Genomic DNA, 21,696 nt, shown 5'->3' with positions numbered 1-21,696 from the left:
TAAAGCTGTGCTGCTGCAGAGGCCATCCGAGACCAGACAGAGGCTGAAATCCCCACCGCACTCGGACTCATGAGCAAACCCCCCTGTTCACATCTGATCTGGGGGAAAAACCCAGACTTGAAAACCCACCTGATTAACTTCCCTCCCCTTTTCATATCATGAATATGAGAATTAAGAAATATTTAATGCATGTTTTTAATTAAATGAAATTCTAAATAGGACCCCACTTTCAGCTTGGAGGGTGTTTTTTCACAGACATAATGACTGAAATGTTTTAATCACTGATAAAATACAGATTTCTCAAGAATTCCCAGTGCTGGCTGAAAGGAAAATCCACCTTAATGTTCTTCAGACTAAAAGTAATTAGTCGAATAAAGATAAAGCCAAATGAACTCATGATCAATACGCTCTTTCCTCCCGCCCTCATTTAAAAATCAAATTAATTATCCACCCCCACCCCCCACCCCCCATCCCCAAACCACGCTGGTATCAAAAGCCTTCTCTGCTTTGTGCCAGGGACATATGGGGATCACAGAAATGCGTGGCAGAAAGCGGCACTTCGTTTCGCTGGGTGTGATGTCTCTTTATTACTTCGATGTGTGGTGGAGAGGAAGGAATCAAGGAGAATGATCTCACCACCCATGCCTAACAATGGTGGAGTCTCTAATGAATGGACTAAGAGCAGCCAATTATTTTAATGAGAGTACACAAAAGCCTCGGGCTCGATCAAATCCAAATATCTGGAGCTGTTCAGATGTGGGGACGCAGAGGCCTGCGCTAACTTTGACTCGGGGAGAAATGGACAAAACTGTTTCATTACGCCATGCCCTTTCCTCGCACAGGAAAAATAACTGCTTTCAGCACAAATCTAATTACAGACAAAGACAATGGTTCCTACAAACTGTGGAGCAACACGGTAATCTGAACTATTACTCATAGGCGACAGAAGGAAAACGTATCACATAGAGATGCAGACGGAGGCTAAACTTGTCTGGATTAAAGTGTGCCTTTGCTGACACCTTAGAAATGCATTTACGGTTGCAGGACATCAAATTCTATTCCATGCTGGAACAGTGTCAGGTTGACTCTCTTATTCCTGGGAGCTGCTGAAGTAGCAGTGATAGCATTTAGCATGCACGCTGGTGAGATAGCATTAGCTTCCTCTCTGTGCGAGGCTGAGCTGCATGGTGAAGGCAGGGCTGTGTGCGCGTGATCCATCGCTGCATGCAGACCCCATGCAAACGAGAAGCCACTGGGCCCAGCGCACGCTCACCCACGCACGCCCACACACCCATGCGCTGGCGATTCCTTTTGATTGCCTCTTTAGCATTTGAGAGAGATTAAAAGCGTATGGAAAAGTGGCTGAGTTTCAGTGCAATCAATGCTGCAGCAGCACCGACAGAGGCTGCCTCATCTCTCTCTCCCTCACACTCACTCTCTCTCTCTCTCTCACACACACACACACACACACACGCGCACACACACACACACACACACACACACGCACACACACGGAGCTAGATTAATCCCATGCCCTTATTTCCCCATGCTCAGATAGGCATTTAATGAAGAGGCTGGGTGTGATTTTAGGACTGCATCGATTACTTACAGCTCCACGCCATTACCCCACCCCCCACCCACCAGAGCTCTCCACACAGCAGAAAAGTCTTAACACCAAGTGTACAGGGGAATAATACCTGACATATATTTAGTAAAATAAACAATAACTTGGAGACATCTACACTCCGTCCAGCACTGCGCACACGTCAGTGGAGACACTCGCGGTTTGATCCTCTGAAACAGCAGTAACTGATGACATCAGCATTTGCACAGGAAGTGGAGGTACCTGTCAAGCAGTGTGGGGCATGTTGTCAGGTAAAGTAATAAAGCTGTTAATTCCTTCGGTGAGACGGGCTTGTTTGTGGCTGCGCCTGGGCCAAGGGCAAAGCCAGAGAGGCTCATTTGCATTCGTCTCTCTCTATTGGTTCCCTCATGAATAAATCAGACTGTTAAAATGGCTGCATTTACATCTCATTTTACACAAGTACAGTTGAGTGACTGGCCTAGATGGGGCTCACTTATGCAATTTGAGAGAAAAGAAATCTGCAGTTCCTTTCATGTTCATCGTGCACTGCTCACAATGCAGCATGTACAGCATCCGATGGCAAGTGAGGTTCAGCTAATACCTTCTTTGGGAAAGGTGCGATCATTCGAAGTCTTACTCCCTGTGGTTTTTCTTGGGCTTCTGAAAATGTGGCTGAGTTAGTAGCAACCTGCAGCTAGTGCGACAGAAAGTGGCTACAGCCTCTACCTCCAGGCTGAGCCGCGCTCTGCTGGGCTCAATATAAGCATGTGTACTGATGCTTTATCCACGGCAAAATAACCCTGAGCGTGTGGCCGTGGGAGAGATCTCAGGAACCACAGAGCATCCAGCGGTGTCTCGCAGTTCCGCTAGGCCGCACACTAATTGAGAAGTCACTCAGGGGTTCAGGATCGGGAAAGGGAGGGGGAATGCTGCACTCCCTATCCAAATCAAGCTCTTGTAAAATGGGCCTGACATGGACCAATCACCATCTGGTGGTTTCTCTGCCCCATCACCATGAGAATAGCTGTGGCCTTCACTCTCCCATCCAGCCCCATTTCATCTCCTGGAAAGGCTTATCACGCCGGGGGCGGGGCTTTTGGGAGGCGGGGCCGAGGGGGCTGCAGAAGACCCTCTCTCTCTAATACTGTTGGCTAATTGCTGGTGAGCAACGGCGACGGCTGTGGCGAAGCGCTGATGAGGTCAGCCAAGCTGCCAGTCACAGGCAGACACGGACGGATGGGCTCAGAATCCCAGAGTGGACTTCGTTAGAACAGCAGGCTCAACCTGGTAACGCATGCATAATGCTAGAGACACCTACAGCAGGCAGGGTCTAATGAAGGGGGTGCGGGGGCCAGACCTGTGGACTAGAATCTAATGTAGCTCCAACCAAATAACAATATTTCACTTAATCACTTTTCTGCAGCTAGGTATTGTTTAGGTATTGTTAAAAAAATGGGGCATTCACATTCTCCAGAACCCAAATGAGCTTTGCAGATCTCATATTTCCACTGATACCAGTACTAAAAAGCAAAGTGCTTCTCCCTAGACCACTGTGTGCTCTTCAGCCTGATGTAATGGGATCACAGTCTTACTGCCTTACACTCTTATACACTGCTGGTGAAGGCCAGTAGGCAGTCAGGCAGAGCTGGCTCTCGTGCACATACCTCCAAACAGGGGTTCTCCCAGCTGACCGCTGCACTGCTCCCCAGAGCACCTCACCAGGCTAAATGAACCTTGGGTAGTCACTTTTGATCACGCAAAAGCCAAAATGTTTTTGTTTCACTGCGAAAGATTTAAACTTGCTTTGTCCAAAACGGAACCCTGCTGTAAGAAGCAACTTCCCTTGCCTCTCCCTTGGGAATGGGGGATCTGTTTCTGTCTCACTTCCTGGGTTGCGTGTGTTGTTCACAGGTGAGAGGAGAGCAGGGCTGGATGCACTGCATTGCTCAGAGGCTGAGCTGCGGGCTTTCTGGATGGCTCCCGTTTCTTGAGCCAAGATGGCGGCGGGCTTCCAGTGCCCAGAAAGCCAAAACCGATCGGTGTCTGCCAAAGCTGTGGGGTGGACGGTGTGAGGGGACGGTGGGACGGCCACATATCTGCGTGTGTCAAACGGCAAGGCTGGTTATCACACTCTCACATGCCGGCAGAGGAGAGATGCCAGCCAAGTGTGCGACAGCACCTTGCCCCCCCCCCACGCCCCAGCTGGGCCAGGCTCCACCAGGGCTCAGGAAAAAATACGCAGCCGCTGATTTTCAATTAGCATGTGCAGGGCGTGGACTTGCAGCAGCTGAAACCATAACATATTAAGCCCCTAGATCTGAGTGGCGCGTGATCTCTAAGACAAAAATGTGATTGGGGTCTTTTTATAATACAACAGTGACTCCATACGCTCTGAAGACAACCTCTTTTGAGAGCATCTGAAACTCTGAACAAAGACAAAAGCGGAGGCTTTGAAAAAGCAATCAAACCCTGTTGGCTGCTCCATTGTTAATGCAAATTAAATTTGATCACAGTGACAAAACGTGAGCGGCAGACAAGTCTCCATGCTGAAAATCAGTGCACTTTAAAAATACGCTCTTGATCCTCTTCAAAGATTCGTCACTGGCTCCAGATAAGACCTGGCTGGTATTCCTGAACCACACCTCAGACTTCATCCGGAAAGCCTGGTGGATCATGGCCAAGGCCGGAAGCTGTGAGGAGCGAACCGGCGGTAATATATGCATGGAAATGACCTGCAGCAATGCTCACAAAGAGGGGCCCGGAAAGGTCAAACAGCCTCCAAACTGTGCTCAAGTTTAATTAAAAAGACAAAGAAGAGTGTAATTTCCATACGGCCGGCCCAGATTACAGCCCTTCGTTTGGGGGAGCTGGGGCCAGGCTCTTTCGGGAAGCTCCGGGACCCTCTCCCAGAAGGCTGTGCGCCATCTTTCCTGTCCCTTTGATGTCAATATAGACCATTTATTAAGGGCGTAAAGGTTAATCTCTGAGGAGCGAGGATATCAAATGGTTTGGAGGGCAAGAAAAAGGAATTGGCAAGAATGTCTGCCAGTGAAAGTTAAATTTAGTCTGTCGGAGAGCAGAAATGATCAACCCTCGCAGCCTAGTCAGCAGGTGCTTGATTTAATTTCCTCATTAAGACTGCTGCAGTTTCTGGAAACTAATGTATGTATATGAGGAAGAAAATTAAGGGTAAAAATTAGGGGAAAAGAATGAATGTTCTTAATATTCTTAATGTCTGTGAGAATGTTCTCGACGTCAGAATTGGTATTGCTATGACAACTACCATCTGAAGCAGTGCTTAGTGTAAGACGTATGATGGACTCCGCTTGATATAATTTCACAAAAAGAGATTAAGAAACAGAAAATCTAACAGGCATGAATTTCATTGCTGTCATCTGAGAAAACAGGAGGCAGTCACAAACACTGCAAACACATAGCACATAAAAACAGGCCCTGCCAACAAATCAGGTGTGTTACAGGCTACAGCTAACAGCAGCTACTATACACAAGGAGGTAATGAATATCCTTAACAGCTTTGCTCCTGTTCTAAGCCTTTGCTCTGTCAATACACATCAAACCTCAGAGAACTGCATCGCTAGATAACGGGGGGTGCAAAAACTCATATTGGCAGAAATCAATATAGCAAAAACAGTAAGCTGCCGACAAACAGTTTCTTTCGCTGCTGGGATGATAAAAGATAATCTTGAGCCCAGCAGGTAGCTGCCGTGTGCAGCAGCGGCTTGAGGCAGCACGGTCGTCTACCACGCGCACACCCAGCCCGGCCACAGCGACACTACGGCAGGTGCAGCGGAGTCCAAGCGGCACTGCCATTTCAATGCTTACTGGCATCTGATTCAACGCGAATGACTCTGGCCCGCATGTCACCGGGCAGCTTTAATTGTGAAGACAAGAGAAAGTAAACAGGTCTACTAATATGTGAGCCAGCAATTTATCAACTGCACAACTGGGGCGATTTAAAAATCCTATAAAATCAAAATAGACCAGGGTGAAGTCATGAGGAAAAACAGTGGAATATATGTTATAAAAACAACCCTTACATACTCTCATCTGGGAAAGAAGTGATTTCTTTTTAATATTATATTGGGATTTTGAGAGAGGAAAAAAGGTTTCATGGTGGACATTTGCCTTCCGTAATAAGGCTGTGATGAAAAATGTGCTGGCGAGGGAATTCAGTGCAACAGCAGCGGTCCTCAGCAATAAATCCACAGGAGCTCCATTTCCTCCTCCGGACCAAATCAAGCCCATCCCCAGGTCCTGGGTGGCCCTTTCTGATCAGCAGCAGGGTCAAAGTTGACATTTAATCTAGCCTCAGACTCATGGAGTCCGTCCACGCATGGCACAGTCGGAGCCGTCCGACATTTCGCTTCCCATAAATCCACAAAACAAATAGGGAGGGAGAGAAGCCAGCCCCAATACCCCCACCCCCCCAACCCCTGTCAGCACTACGCAACACCTCCACCACTGCAGTTCTATGGCTCCCAGAGACAGACATGAGAATGTAATGGTGGCTGGACAAGGTTGGAAGGATTAGGCGTTTATATTCCTCTCGCAGATTAGATGGAAATCATAACACAGCCCAACTCACTGAACTCTGACCCCTACGAAACCAATTTCATTTGCAGAGATTGGAGTGATGTAGCTAGATGTCTATGTGGTAACGGGTAGAAAATTAAAGCGGGATTTGTAATGCATTCAAAGCCAAAGTACACAGGAGGGGAGGTTGGCATGAATAAACTGCTGTCACTACCACTGCACACGCCACTATCACACCACATATGAAATAACATTTCTTTTAATACAAGCTTGGTGGATTAGAATTGGTATATCTGATTTAAAGAGGTTGGGCAACATTTATTTTGAATTATTTTGACCACTACCTTTAAGAAACACATGGCACGACTAACAACTAAATGCAAATAGACAAATAAGCTGGTTTAGTTTTTATAATATGCTATACGTAAATTCATTCTCTTTAGCATTTTAAGCATATCTTATGGTCACATAAGTTGAGCTGTTATTTTACATCAAAGATCCTTTTACTGATCTGTAAGAGGCGCTACATACAATTTTCATTTAATCTTCTGTGTACATCACAATTCAAGGCACCACTGGAACAGTATACATGTATGAAGGCTTGGGAGAGAAGGAAGGTATTCACAAAGATGGTTAAAAAAAGACAGAAAAAAAGGCATTTAAAAGTTCCTTCCTTTGGTCTGCTCTGTTCTAACAGATAGCTTCCGTGCTCTGGCAAAAGGTAGCCTATGCTTAACAGTGCCAGGTGGTGACATCTTAATTTTTCACGGACGCAAACATGGCCGCGCGCTGCTTCCCGATCGCCCCCATGCATTATTCCTGCCTTAAGCGCTGATCCTCTCGGGAAGCGGGTGGGGCGAAAGGCGGGGGGTGCTGGGGCGGCGGGGGGGCGGGGTATTGTTTTACAAGGTGCCCAGCTGCGGCCTACTTGCCTTGCCCTGGGTTCTTTTCAAGGAGTTGTCGTGGGTGACCCCCTCTGGCTGACAGTTATTAATAATAAGGCACGGCGGGGAATAGTTCACCTTGTGGCGATGCGTGGGCCACTGTGGCTCCCGGCCCGGCTGGGGAGTCTCCAGGGGCACGAATCACACAACGCGCCACGGGGAACAAATAATATGGCCAACAAGCCCAGGAACAGAAACTCAGCTTCTGGAACTTTCTTTACAGTTGCAAAAGATCACATGTGAATCAAATGGAAAGTCCCAGTAAGACCATTTGGTTTTTGTGTAGTGGACCTTCACAGTCAACAATTCAGATTCTAAGCAGCCATCTAGCAATTGTGATAATGGCAATCTACCAAAACTGCTGTCAGCCGTCATCCAACCATTCAGATGGCCTGTTCAAGGTGCTCTTTTCACATTTATGATTTGCATGTAGGAAACAATCCTCAATTTCATTGCAGGCATTAGATGTAGTCTCAAATCTGACATTGCGATCTCAGATACACTCTTCTTAGAGCTCCCACTCCTGTGCTCACTTTCATCCACCCTTTTCTGCTTTGTCTTCAAGAATCATGGCATGGCACCCAGTGTTTCAGAATTCCTCGTTGTTCTGCTCCCAAAAAGTCCAAGTCAGAAGTTTCATCTTTTTTTTGGCTTCTTCTGCCTTTGAGCTAAAATGTTTGAAACTGTGCTGAGCTTTTGATAACGTGTAGCCTGAGAGACTTAAACTGCATCACTATTCATCAAGCCAATACAAAGGCTGTTTCCAAATGTCCCTTTTCTAGTTACCTTACTGCCTCATTAGCTTGAGTGAAGTGGTTTACTTAAATCTGTATCCTCACCGCTGCTAATCCCACAAGTGGCCTAATTTCCCACATGAACGCGTTCATCATTTTGATAAATGCCAGCTACTCCTTTAAGGATGAGATGAATCTGCCGCTGATACCAACAGAACGGCGACAAAACAAGGCTATTCCGGAAAGAAATCCACATCCACGAGGGCCCTCGGGGAATGCTGGTGAGGACAAGGGCTCAGGAGTAGGGGACGGGAGGAGATGTGCGGCTATCTAATGAGATGGAGAGGATAAGGAGATAAAGAGTCCGGTGCTGCAGGACCATTAGAGCCCTCAGCGGGAGAAGCCCTTTTGTACACACTGAGTGTTCTGTTGTAACAGGCGCTGCGGAGACAGAGGGCTATCCAGGGCCAAGAGACACTGTGCAGCCTCGGAGTCCACACCTCAAGTGCCTCTGATCCTGCTAGACTGAAGGTGCCTTCTAATAGAGCATGCTCTCCAAGGGGGATTTGCCTCCTCAAAGCCATTGAAATGTCCTCTTTTGAAAACGGCACCTCAGAAGTCTGCGCTCAGCTACTGAAGACCTAATGAGAGTATTAATGAACAGGCATGAAGTCTCCTCGTCTGCCTCGGAGCTTACATATCTAACCGCGCTTCGCTGGTGCAGCCGTTTGCCCCGAGAAGGGCCCGAGAACGAGTGTCACCTGCGACGCCTCTAAAGTGCTGGAGCTGTACGCAAGCTTGAGTCAGGGTCGACCCAACAAGGGCACAGTAAGCAAAGACAGCACAGTGATTGCCTAAAAGAAAGGAGTGTTCTCTAAAAAAAGACAGCATAGGAAAAAAAAATAATTCAGCATACCTTCCAAAAGAAGGGGAAAAACAATCATAACACAGGTGCAATTTCAGGTGCAGCCAGCAACACTGTGTTGAGCACAGTGTGTTTCCAACCTTGTATCAGCGTGGGGATTTGTCAGTGAGGAGATGTCATTGCTGACAAAGGTAGAGCAAAATCCTCATCAAATGTTACAATGTTTCAAAACCAGCCCTGTTTGAACTCCAAGGTTATTCATCTGAGGCATGTCAGAATTAACTTGAGATTGGTCTGTTTTTACCTTTTAAATATGTGTCAGTTTAATGCTTATCTTAGCTTTAATGCTTAATGCTGGACCTTTAGCCAGACAGCAAAACTTGTAGTTTTATACATCTTATGCATGGCTTGAGTTTATATCAGCCCTTCAAAGACAAGAATTCTCCAAGCACAAATCTCATTACACCATATAGTTTATACTTAATGCCGTAATACTACATTTATGTAATACACATGTGCATATGACTATACTTTGTTCCTCCATCATACAATTTGCCCATGACATCTGTAAAAGAATATAATTTTTACTTGCAAAAGTAATTTAATTTTTCATGGTGACATTTTATGCATTAAAATCAAGTATGACATAAATAGGAGAAAATTAATAAATATATAGGAGTAAATGCTAACATCAATAATGAATTAAAAATTAAAGTGCATAATTAAACGTTCTAAAAAGGAATAAAATGTTAAATATATTAGTTTTAGCAGGCTTTTAAAAGTTATATTTAACGGGAACTCAAAACAATAACAAATCTCTTATCAAACTTTTTACATCTTATAAGAACTTCTACCTCTTTTCTGATCTCTTTTGTTATAAATAATCACCCGAATATAATTTTCACTTAAACATAAAGGCACATAGATTCCAACAAATTACCATAACTACATTCCTATTTAGTACCATTTATGCGTTATCTTCATTAAAAACACTTCTATTAAAAAGCATCGTTGAGGAGATGACCACATTAAGACAGAAATCCAATAAATACAGGAAATGGTGAATAACAATAGACACAAATCTACCCCTTGTAGCCTGAAGATGATTTGTTTGTTTGTTTGTTTATAAATTAAACTGATAAATCAGGCTCAATTGAATGCACAAAGGAGAATCTGATTTCCCACTGCCATCAATAAATGAGTAGCAATAAATTGTGGAATAAGGCATCATATAAAGTATCTATAAAAAAAGCTCAAGAAAATCTACATACTGATCAAAGACGAAGAAAAACCTGATGTGTTATAAATAATGTTGTACAAAACCTCTGTGAAAACAATAAAGCATGTTATTTTTGTTCTATGCTACTATGGGGGTAGATTGAGAAGCCCTAGGATGCCAAATCAACTATTCAAGTCTTTATTTAACCCTTTTTTTAAAGTTTAATAAAATGGCTAAATAAGAAAGTGACCCCAGATTCATTGTGGGAGATTATAAATGAATATGCTCTACAACATATGCACACACACACACACACACACACACACCTTTTAGTGCAAACGCTCTTTGTAAGCTCTGAGGAAGGGTGACCACAGAGGACTCCTGCCTGGTGCCTCAGAGTGGCAGAGAGCAGGGAGACTACTTCTCCACATGAACATCTGCACTGGCCATTAAGAGGAGAACTGGCCTCAATCTTTCAACTTGCCTCACAAACTGGCACGAAGGCCTAGACAAACTGCAGCAGACTGCACTGCACCTGTCCCCATGGACAGCCCACGCTAACCTTTCGCACACCACACTCTCGTACTTTCATACGACTGCACCATCAGAAAACAATTAATCAGCTGACATATGAATTATTGTGCTATGATTCATTCACCTGGGGGTGGGGGGTGGGATTGCAAATGAGGGATTTGAAACTTTTTTACTGAGCTTACAAAGTCCTACATGACCTCTTTTAATCATGTCAAACAAAATGCTAAATACAGAGCAAATTGGGGAAAAAAGAACACACCTCTACACACCTGCACACATCAATGAAATAGCTGATTGGGACAAAGTTACCTGTGCACGAAAAAAAGCACTTCCAAAAAATTTGTCTCTGTCTTTTTAGGTCATTCTTTGGGTCTCTTTTTGGCACTGACCCAAATGTACTGTTTCTGGGAGCCTTCAAGGGCAATGGCACACACTCACGATAGCAGGATCAGCCAGAGACACTGACTTTTGGGCATGTGCATGATATGATTTCGTAGAAGTGTGCTATTCTCAGCTTCAGACAGACATTCGTCACTTCTCTGATGCTTGTGCCTACTAAGCAAATGACATCCATCTCATCTTTATTCATACGCTAAAAATCGATCGAAACAGAAATGTCGAACTGGCCCATATGAAACATGACAAATATTACAAAAAAAAAGTAAAACATGTTCAACAATTTAGCACAGTTCTCAACTTCCTCCAGATAAGACAAATGCAACAACACTGTGCTGATCCTTTGTATGACAGTGAAACATAGAGTATGTCCACAAATGCATTCTGCACTGCCTGCGATATGGCACATGCAAATATGGAAAAGTTAAAGATACATTTTTTTTATGGCTCATTTCCATGAGTCCAAGGTGGATGTGGTCCACAAAGTTGCTTCTGAATGAGTGAGGGAAACTAGAAGTTATTACAACTAAACCATGCTCTACATGTTGCTTATCTTCCACCGATAGCATGCTTTCCAAAACGGTAATAAATCCAGTCATGTTGACGGCTTCTGTGAGTTTGCTTGCATTTACAATCTTAGTAAAACCACTGTAGAGGAAAATTGAAGTTGGATTAAAAAAAAAATGAATGAATAGATAGATAAATAAATAAGTGGTCTCCCTGTGCTGTCTTTAAAATGGATGCCTGAAATTTACAGTTTTCCATTAACTGATTCCTAACAGCTTTCCCCCCGCTTGCCAGGATGCCTTGGTGGACAGCTTCCATGTCTGTGGCTACTCTCTGTGTGCAGCGACAGTTTATTTCTGCCACCTTCCCAACTTAAATGTCTCAGACTCTTTTTTCTCTTGGCTGGTTCTTTTAACCTTATCGCTCTCTGCTCTGCAATGCAACCACATCAGCATAAACACTGCTATTGCTGTTATTACCTTTATCGTTAATGGAGACGTCAACACAGTATCAAAAGAATCATTTGGTGATAGGGCAGCCCAGTACCGTATACCCATACTTTGAGTGCAATACAAGAATCGAGCCCACCGCGATAATGCCTTCTATCAATAATTACCTTCTCTATGCTCTGAATATGAAGCAACTGATATTCTCTCAGTTACAACCACACCCACACAAACCCACCTACTCCCACACACACACACACACACCCACACCAAACACTTCCTGCCCCTCATGCCAACTAGAGAAAGTCCCACACTGAATTTGTTCATACAGTACATAGCTACTGAAACAGGTCCAGGAAAACACAAATCTTTTTTTTGTCCTTATTTAATTTGTTTTTGTGTGCATTGTGATAGGGATTATTGTTCCTTAGCTGGTGGGATGGTATTGCTCGTGGTTGCTCATAGTTGTAGACCCCTGAGGAATTCTATTAACCCTGGTTATGTCAGCCTTAATAACATGCCACACTGCTAAACAGGACTGGATTGATTCTGTGGAGGGGTGGTCCGGGGGGGAGGGGCAGCCGTGTATAATAAATCCAGGCATAATTCACTATTAAATAGAACGCTGAAACAGAGCAAAAACGAAGGGAGCAAGGGATTAGGTCTCATTCTTATCTCTGTGTCCGATGGCAGTGCTAACTTAAGAAAATAAATAAGGGAAGGCTGGGATCGAGGGGTCCGTGCGTAGAGGCGGAGCTCTGAGTGCCTATTGATCGCCGTGGCGATGGAGACCCCTTTTCCTTTGTGCGGCCCTGAGTGCTAGTAAGTTGCCGCATCCTCGGGCGCATTCGCCATTCATTAAGCACCGGCAAGGAGAGGCCAGACAGGCAGCGCAGGCAGGAAGCTCGCACGGCGGCAACAATCAAATCAATCCAGTCACCTTGAACTTTGATGATGGAGAAGAAAAGAAGGAAGCAAGCAGTGCCTGTGTCCTCACAATCGCTGACGAGCATAAGAAGAGCTCGGGCACTTACTGAATGGAGAAGTGCCAAAAAAAGAAAGAAAAGCACTAACTAGAGCACTGAGGGAATGAACATTCAATCTGACACTCTGTATATAAACTATCTATGGTCCTTACATGTTACATCAGCCAGCAAGTATTACCAGACAACTAAGCTTTTTATTCTGTCAAAGGCAAAAGCAGAGATGTCGTCCTCTGTGGCTTAGGGTTATTGTCATCTTCCTTAGCTTCCAGAGCCTGCTGTTGTTTTAAGGCACAAAGATGCTTGTGTGTGTGTGTGAGTATGTGCATATGCGTGCGTGTGGGCGTGTGCGTGCGTGCGTGCGTATGCATGTACGTGCGTGCTGTTGTGAATGGAAGCGCAGCCAATGGGGCTTGCTGTAGGGCGGTAATCTGAGCTTCAGCCCTCTGGCAGGCGCACGTCTCCCTCCCACCGTCCCGCGGTCAGCTCCTGCGGCCCACACCTAATGGACACTACCCCCTCCCCTCGCCCAGGTGAAATGAACTGTGCCTCTGCCAGGTGCCAAGCCCCTCCTGCAGCTCCTGCATGCTTTCTGAAAACCCTGCATCCCTGGAGTGCCCTGACCAGCCTGCAGGCTTGCACCGCCCTGTACACTTACACATGTCATAGTGTAACTGCTGCACATGGTGGCACATACCCTAGGCTTTCTGGAAGTGAACAATGAGCCAGGCTTACTAGACTTGATCCATAGGAAGAAGGTTTTCTTACCTGGATTAGAAAAAAGTCATATACCTGGGAAAATATAGATTGGGGTGGGGAATGGCAGTGCACATTGCAACTAGTAGTTAAAAGGATTTAACTATCTCAGCCTCGAGGGGTCCCACTTACTAACATCTCATCATCATTATCATCATTACCATCATCATCATCATCATCATAATCAATATCAATGTCATTCTCAATTAATGACATCTGCTTCATATTCTAAACCTAAACACAAATACTCTAGAACACAGGTTCATGTCTAAACTGAATGGCTAATGTGTTTTTCATGATCCCCACTCAGTATAGAAAGAGTACACATTTATCTACAACATCAAGCTAGGTTTTTATTAAGAAGCTACATTTTCTGTTTCTGTTACCCCCAATCAAATGTTTCTTTTGTATTTTACTGCTGCTAAAAATACTTCTGTTTTTTTTAAATTATTTCTGTTTATAGTATTTATAGTGCCTATACAATCATGGGACTTACATTTAACAGTTTATATGTTACAGTGAAAGTGTTAGCAGTGATTACTGTTCCTTCACTGACTAAGCAGACTGCTTCTGTGATGGAATAACAGTGAGGTAGCGTCCGTGGCCTTACTGGGCCGGCCCAGTGTGCTTGCAGCCAAACCATTAATGAAAAGTGCAGAAACAAATGCACCAACAGTCTGGTGTAGCCCGCCATGCTGTACCCAGGCTAGGAAAAGGGCTCGCTGGACTGGACACTGAGACCTCTTTCAGAGAGAAAAGATTTTGCAGCATTCTAAAACTTAATGCTTCAGCCGCTGTGGGCCAGCAGACTTCCTAAACCAAATCTAATCAGAGATGTCGGCTGTTTATTGACTCAGGAATATGCCCTTTTCATATTAAGCAAACAGCATATGTAAAAGCATAAGCCAACCCTCAGAACAGCAGTACTGAGAGTACTCATGACCTATGAGATGCCTGCTTTCACTGAAGGGCTCAAAGAACACCCGTACAGCCATGTGTGTGGAATGTGGCAGATGTAACCTTGTTGTAGATGTAAAAAAACCCCCCAAAACTTAAAATGCAGTTTTGCCATGATAATTTGACTTTGATTTGATTTCAGGTGTCAAACAGGAAAACTTTCACACCCTCCTTTAACTGCTTAAGTAGCTTCTCTTATCATTGTGTGCTCTATAATCGACCTTCTTAGGATTTCCTTCTCTCTCTCTCTCTCATGTCTATAACATTTGGTATCATTAATACATCACATAAACAAAAACCTTGCACCAACCTATAATAACCTTCAAATATGTAACAATATTAATCACTTTATATCTACCTGCAAACTAATTACATGCTTGTTACAGAGTGCGTTACATGAGGTGCACGTTTCTTTGGATACAGAAGAGTAATTCAATAGCTCATGGTACACTTCACACATCCAGTGACTGGCCGGGATGGACGATAGCCATCCCAGAGGAAGGTGAGGTGGAAGGAGCTCTTACCGGAGGTAGTCCCGCCGGCACAGGATGAGGTTGGCTTTGGTGTAGAGGGTGGAGCCCACCTCGCCCAGCCGGCAGTCACAGCACGCACACTTCAGGCAGTCTTCGTGCCAGTACTTGTCCAGGGCCTTGAGCAGGTAGCGGTCCTTGATCTTCCGGTTGCAGCCGGCACAGCCCTTTGGCTTGGTGTCCGGCTGGACGGAGAGCATTTGTATACCTGGGGGGGGTAGACGAAAAAGGGGGACGTCAGTGAGAATGCAACAACCAGCAGAACAGGAGTGGTTCACACAAAGCTACAAAACAATGAAGCCTGCACTGACGGCCCATCTTACTGGGTATGGGACAGAGCTGATATTTTAAGAAAGTGGGTTAGAAATTTGATACTTCAATGAGGACATGAAAATGCACTGCTGGTTGTCTACATAAAAAATGAAGGAGAAAAAAAAACAGCCAGTTGCAGCTGCTAGCTTGCTAGCATCTTTCTGTCTCTTGCTCCCTTTTCCCTCACTCTTTCTTTCCTCTCTCTGTGGGAGGGGCCAGGAGAAGCTTGCCCCCAGAGCAACCATTGTGTAACCCCCATTTAGGGCTGTGAAAGGGCTTTGTTGGGTGGAGGGAACAATGCAGGCCCATGCAGACGGCCTGTAATTAGCATTCCCCCTCCGTGCAGAGAACAGCCAGCTCTGCCCCACGCCTGCACGCCTGCTCGCCTTTTGTCCTGCCCCAATAGTTTTTGTCCTCCGGTACGAGTGCATCTGATTCCTGCCTGTTGGGCTAAAGCGGGGACGGTGTGCCTCGCTCACCGCCAGAGCTGCGCTCCCCCACAACGAACGCGCATGTTACTGGCTCAACTGTAAGAGAACAAGCAGAAATATAAGAAGTGTGTGTGTGAACTTTAAGTTAAGGAGAGCCACTGGGTGCTCTTGGAGACCAGAGCTCTTTGACCTTACTCCCTTCTGCATTACAGGGATAAAGATATTGATTAATTAAGAGCAAAGAGCAAAATGAATAAACAAAAGCAACTGCAGGTAGTCCTCATGATTATGAGTTTAGACAGGAATGCCTTACATGAAAAAAAAAACTTTAAGACACACACACAATCGAAGTTAAGATTACCATCAGGATGCATATAGGAGCAGCTACACAGGGTCTTATCACTGCAGGTGAAATGGGTAATGTTGAGCTAGGTATCGAAGAGTTGTGCGCAACATCGCCACTCTGATACAGAGACGATCTCAAGTTGCAGGAATTTATAAGTCGGAGGTTAGTAAAAAGGTGTAAATGGACAGACATTCGTGTGCAAGTCTTCTGAAGGCCAGAAACTCCTTGATCATATTTGTAAGTTTAACGCAAACAAAACGGTGCATTATTTAGAAGGTTTTAAAAAGCTGATTAAAGTGTTTTTTGTCAGAGAGAGAAAAATGGCAAGGACGCAGTGTATGCCAGCCATACTGTTTGCGCTAATGAGCGAACACTATTTTGGCACACTGCGTTTAAACTGTTGAGCTTTTAATTGGCTGGATTGGATTGTGAGAGGCGCGCACGGCTGATTGCGCTCGCTATGCGGTCCTGTTCAGTAGCACTCATCCGCACCGTCCCAGCTCGCCTGGCTAACACAACAAAGTCACCGCCTCTCATTACCAATCCAGAGAAGTTAGAGTTTCGACTCCCTTCGGTCTGCAATCAGGTTCGGAACCAATCGAATCGATTGTGCAAGGTCGTTCTTTTCAAACGAACAATATCCTATTCGCGCTCTCCTTCCAGATCATGCTGTAGGGTCTGTTTGGACTTTAGGTGCATGTATCTGAAAGGAATGTGGCGTGTTCGATTTAGGGATTGCTGAGGGGAAGCGGTGAACAAAAGACTGATTTCCCACAAGGCAAAATAAATGCTATCCACAACCGGGCTCGATATGCGGGTCGTTTTTCGTCTTTACAGTCTCATTTGGATATTTCATTACGTCCAATTCACACGGGATAGGCTACTCTTTGTGCACTTCCCTATTCTCATATCGAAATACTGGTGTAGATTTTTCGGCAAGACTTGGCAAGCAAACAGGGCGCAAAGTACCAATTTGATTTCCCCTTTCAACCACATCACAGCTGCGCGAGTCGGAGATGCTGACATTTCACCCTCTTATCAGTTTAATTACTGTTGCCATGGCAGCGTAGTGCTTGGAAAAGACCAATAAGATTTGCTACAGAGAACCCAATTTTCGAGGCAGCTTGCAAAACGACGAAATGGAATCGTTAACTCGGAGACCATTAACACGTTCGAAATCACGCTACGCAATACCATGACAAAATATATTTAGTAGTCTACGCAAGGCGCAAAATGATATGTTTGAAAACGTAAATATATCCTAAAATACACGGTAGATTTAATTCAACACAAACATACTCGTTACACATATCGTTTAAACTATGAGCTATAGCTAACCATAAAAAACCGTAACAATTCAGCGTTAGTTCCACAAATTTGAACAGATTACACTCGCGATATTATTATCCAATAAAAGCCACACTTTCAGATCTTACCGAAACTTTTCTCTCTTTTCTGCATTTGTTGACTCGCTTCAGCACCCGAAAACACCATGCAACAAGAGGAGCCGCGAGCCAAGATTCCCGTCTCGGTAAAGTGAGCAGCTGTATGCACGCGCGCTCTCCGAGGGTGGCTCGCTTTTGTTAGAAGTAACAATCCACCTCGCCTCCCAAGAAAAGAGTGAAAATGAGGAAAACACCAATCAACAGAACACAGTAGGAAGGGAAGAAGGACGGCTCGCTATCGCTCAGCGCCACACGCTGTTAGGAGCGTTTGTCACAACAGTGCTCGACTATGAAATTAGATCTAGCAGCAGTCGTAGCGAGCCGAGTGACGGCGAACAAATGACAGCGGATGACAAAGGCATATGCTTAGCCCTCGCGGAGCCGTAATCTTATAATCCTATCGTGCTCCTCGCTTGCCCATCCAAGGCATTTGGTGTACGTACAATAATAAGAACATAAACAAATCCTTAAACGTTCGTTATCGTCGGAACTGTGGTATAATGGAGCTGGTAATATTGTGTTTACCTGTTTGTCTCGCATTTGAAAAAGAATAGCCTTCTCGCTCATTCTAATTTGTTACATTTTGACAGAACATCTGCAAATACAGTCTCCAATTCAAAAACTTGCAAGCGCACATAGATCAACTGGGAGAAAAGCACCATAAAGAAATTAAAAATCAGTGAAACACATCTCCACACATAATATACAACATTTAACCATATACATCTTCGCAAGCCTACACCTTACACTACCTGATCATACTCCTTTAACGACGAGCTTTAAACGTACAGTCGCTTTAAAAACCTTCAACACAAATAATGCTAATTAAGCCATAAATACTGCGTTACAGAATCATATTTCAAGGACGATTTCCTATACTGAAAATGCTGTTTAGTGGTGCATCCTGTTAAATCATAACAAAGTATATAAACAGTTCACAAAACAATTAGTCGACAAACCACTCACCTTCTTGACCAAGTTATGCAGAAGGTTAATGTCGGGTAGAGCACCGTGGTGCAGACTCCGACTCTATATACCTCGGAGCAAAAGTTCACGAAACCGACATTGCGCCGCGGATAACAGTGATCTTCAGGTTGAAAATAATGAGGTCCACATGGATCACCAACGAGAAGTTGTTCGTACCAAAAGCTACAGGTGTTCTCGCCCGAGTCGTCATATATTGAGTATAGCTAGTGTGAAAGGCTCAGAACAACTTGCCCATCAGCAAGTGAGAAACGAAGAATAGTGAAGCCTAGCTTTATTATCTTCAAAACCAATCCCTCACCAGTAAGACATTACACGACGAGGAAAAGGTCATTCACTTATAAACGATAGCAGGAGTAACTGAGCGCACGCGTGCAGGCGCGCTCCCTAGAGAAACTTGTGTTCTCCTTACTGACACGTATGGGAGGTCGAGACGCGCGCACAAACAAGCTCTGCGCACATTATCCTTGTAGTTTAGCATCTCCCACAGTTTTCTCCTGCGCTGCCTGGTAGCAAATTATATACCGTACTATGATACCTTTAGATACTGCGGAGATCAGTTTACACCCTAAACGGCATATACACAGGGATGTAATCTCCTTAAATGTAATTTATGCAAGTTCAATACTGAAACACGAGCTGGATATTCAGGAACTCTTGAAGTGCGCATTACGTGCATCTGGTTAAATTTTTTTTTTCCTTTTTACCATTTCCAAAAGTTCCATCTAAATAATATCTGATTGGCTATATAAGGCAATAAGCACATAAAAAGACAAAACATTAGACCTCGAACACGCCGAGTATAATGCGTATTATGTATATAAAACAGGCATGAGTAAGAAAGGTGATCAGTAACTAATCTTGTTTAAGGTTTTCATTTTTTCTAAAGTTACTGTTCAGTTTCTGAATAATTTCTTAGGAATTCACCAACAACCATACAGGCCTTACGTGTGACTACTTCGACCAGGCTAAAGCATTTCACTGGCCTCAGGCCAACTGCCACGAAAGGTACCACTATGTAAAGTTAATGTACACAACAGGAACAGTTCCGTAAATAAATAAAATAGTGCATATATTTCATTTTATTTTCTGTTTGTGTTTATAACCTACAGCACAGTTAGTGGTTTCCTCGAGATAAAATGCCGCTTTTTGTGCATATCTTCGTGCTGATTACTCTGTGTGATGTAACTCTAAAGCTATTCCTTACCCATTGGTTACACCTGCGCGCTCTAATTAGCGCCTATTGATGCACACGTTGCCAAGGAGAATGATTCATAGGCCTTCTGTGCCCTCCCCTCATAGAGTACACGCGTACTCGCGCGCACGCTTGCGCAACTGGCATAATAGTTTTTGCGTTTAACATGCCCCCAAATTTTTTTAATGTCAGTCTAAATGTGAATTTGCAAAATACGAGAGTAGCGAGAATATGGAGAATCTACAGAACCGTAGAGATTGTGGCGGAGATGTGCAGTCGAATGTTAGCTTGCGGCCTCTTGCCAATCACGGCCTAAAAAGAAGCAATAATGAGATGGGTCATAAAATGCTACTCGCTACCATTATGAGTGATGAGACGCATTAAAGCTGACAGGGTATTACCTGCCAGTAATTAGGTTTTGTCATGGATTGAATTATTTCAAAGCGGGCTATCTGCGTAATCATGCAATTTGCGGCAGAGACGCTCTAGCCGCGTGCAGAGGAGAGAGGGAGAGAAGGAGTGGAGGCGGGGGAGCAGTAACCCCTTCTTCCTTTTCGCGCACCCCAGCCCCCTACCCCTCCCCGCTATCATTTCATCTTTAGCATTATCACGTCAATTATTCACCAAAGATATCTGAATTATTGAGAGCGATGAGCTAAAGAGTGCCATCATCAGACCGTGCCGAGCGCAGAGTTAAGTCGTCCGTCACGTAATGTGATGCATATTCCAGCAAACCTGCGTGGGGTGGTGTGCGATGCCTTTGCACTGACACCCTTGCAAACGGACATCGTTAAAACGAACGTGGACAATAAAACTGCTTGTTCAACGAACCATCCTCCTCCCCACATGCGCGCGCACTGAATACAGCGAAGAGGAGGATATCCGACAGACGACCACCCCACTCCATCCGACGGATGCAAAGAGCGAGGAATGTGGCTTCTCTTGGTAGAAATGAATGCACCGCTTAATTAGGATACCAAGCTTGGCAGAGAAAGTCTTTTCGGAAGGGGATTGGAGTAAAGAGATATTTCCTGGTACACTCAGTCTGGTTTAAGCCTCCTTTTAACATCTCCAGCGGCCATTCATTATATGGAATCCTCAACTTAATCCGAGTTTTTAAACCTCTGCTAGCCTACTAATGTGCACTGCTCGGACAGCATCTAGCGCGCGTACCAGTGTTACCCACATCACAATAGGTAACCTATTCATATTTATTCCATTATTCCATATTTATTCCAGTATTTTTTTCCTTTCTTAAGAAACCATTGATCAAGTTGTTGACAAATAATAGCCGAATTACTTGTATACTTCTCAGTGTATTTGATCATATTCGCGTCGCTTGTTCTAGAGAAGTAAAAGTAAAATATTGATCAAATAAATACAATTTCGACTATTCGTGTGTCCACGTGTTTCAATAATAGCGGGCAATTAATATGTAAGAATGGATACTATACCGAGGGAAAGTTGCCGCGTATGAGGAGTTCGTAGCTCAAGTATAGCCGGCTTCTTTTCAAGACGCGGCCGCTCGGATAAAAACGCAGCACCCTGTCTGTGCCTCCTTCCCGGCTCGTGCTTTAAAAATCTAAAGGTTTCCCTTCCTTCTCCATGCAAAGGCTTGTTCTTCTCTAGGTTTCGTTCTCTCCCTGGCAGCAAAGACCTGAGCCGGCCCGCACGCCTCCTCGCCTTTTTAAGCACCTCCACCAGTTCCCTAGTTAGCAGCGCACTCCAGCTCATCCAAGAAGCTGACAAGCACCGTTAGGGAAGGCAGCGCATGTTGCTCTAATGGACCTCATTAAGCTCCACTTACAGATGTTCTCTTAACATAATTGATCTGCAGCGAGTTGAGAGGACGGCAACCTATTCCCCAGCCCCCAATTATGGCCCGGTAATTAGATCCCCAACCTCCAGTTCTCTACATTCACCCTTCTAACATTCCGAAATATCAAAGTATCTCTTTCTCTCAAAGCCAGCCC

At 44.6% G+C, this 21,696-nt stretch overlaps 1 protein-coding gene across 3 annotated transcripts in view; it reads right to left on the bottom strand.

Moving 5' to 3' along the window:
* The window catches only part of lmo3 (LIM domain only 3), a 38,455-nt gene extending 17,071 nt beyond the window's left edge, over positions 1–21,384 (bottom strand). Inside the window, exons 1-2 of one of the 3 annotated variants that reach the window (XM_027002164.3) lie at positions 21,178–21,384; positions 15,005–15,218 (exon numbers count right to left, since the gene is read on the bottom strand). In XM_027002164.3, coding sequence (XP_026857965.1) covers positions 15,005–15,210 — 206 coding nt within the window. In that variant the 5' untranslated portion in view covers positions 15,211–15,218; positions 21,178–21,384. Of the gene's footprint in view, positions 1–15,004; positions 15,219–17,535; positions 17,866–18,510; positions 18,902–21,177 lie in introns of those variants that run through there. The other 2 variants (XM_027002163.3, XM_027002162.3) reach the window with 2 other exon arrangements.
* Between the last annotated feature and the right edge of the window lie 312 nt (positions 21,385–21,696).

Source organism: Electrophorus electricus, chromosome 11, assembly GCF_041902795.1.
Source record: "Electrophorus electricus isolate QZ-2024a chromosome 11, ASM4190279v1, whole genome shotgun sequence".
Taxonomy (NCBI): domain Eukaryota; kingdom Metazoa; phylum Chordata; class Actinopteri; order Gymnotiformes; family Gymnotidae; genus Electrophorus; species Electrophorus electricus.
Note: the sequence above shows the minus strand (reverse complement) of the source record. Positions and strands in the feature narration are given on the sequence as shown.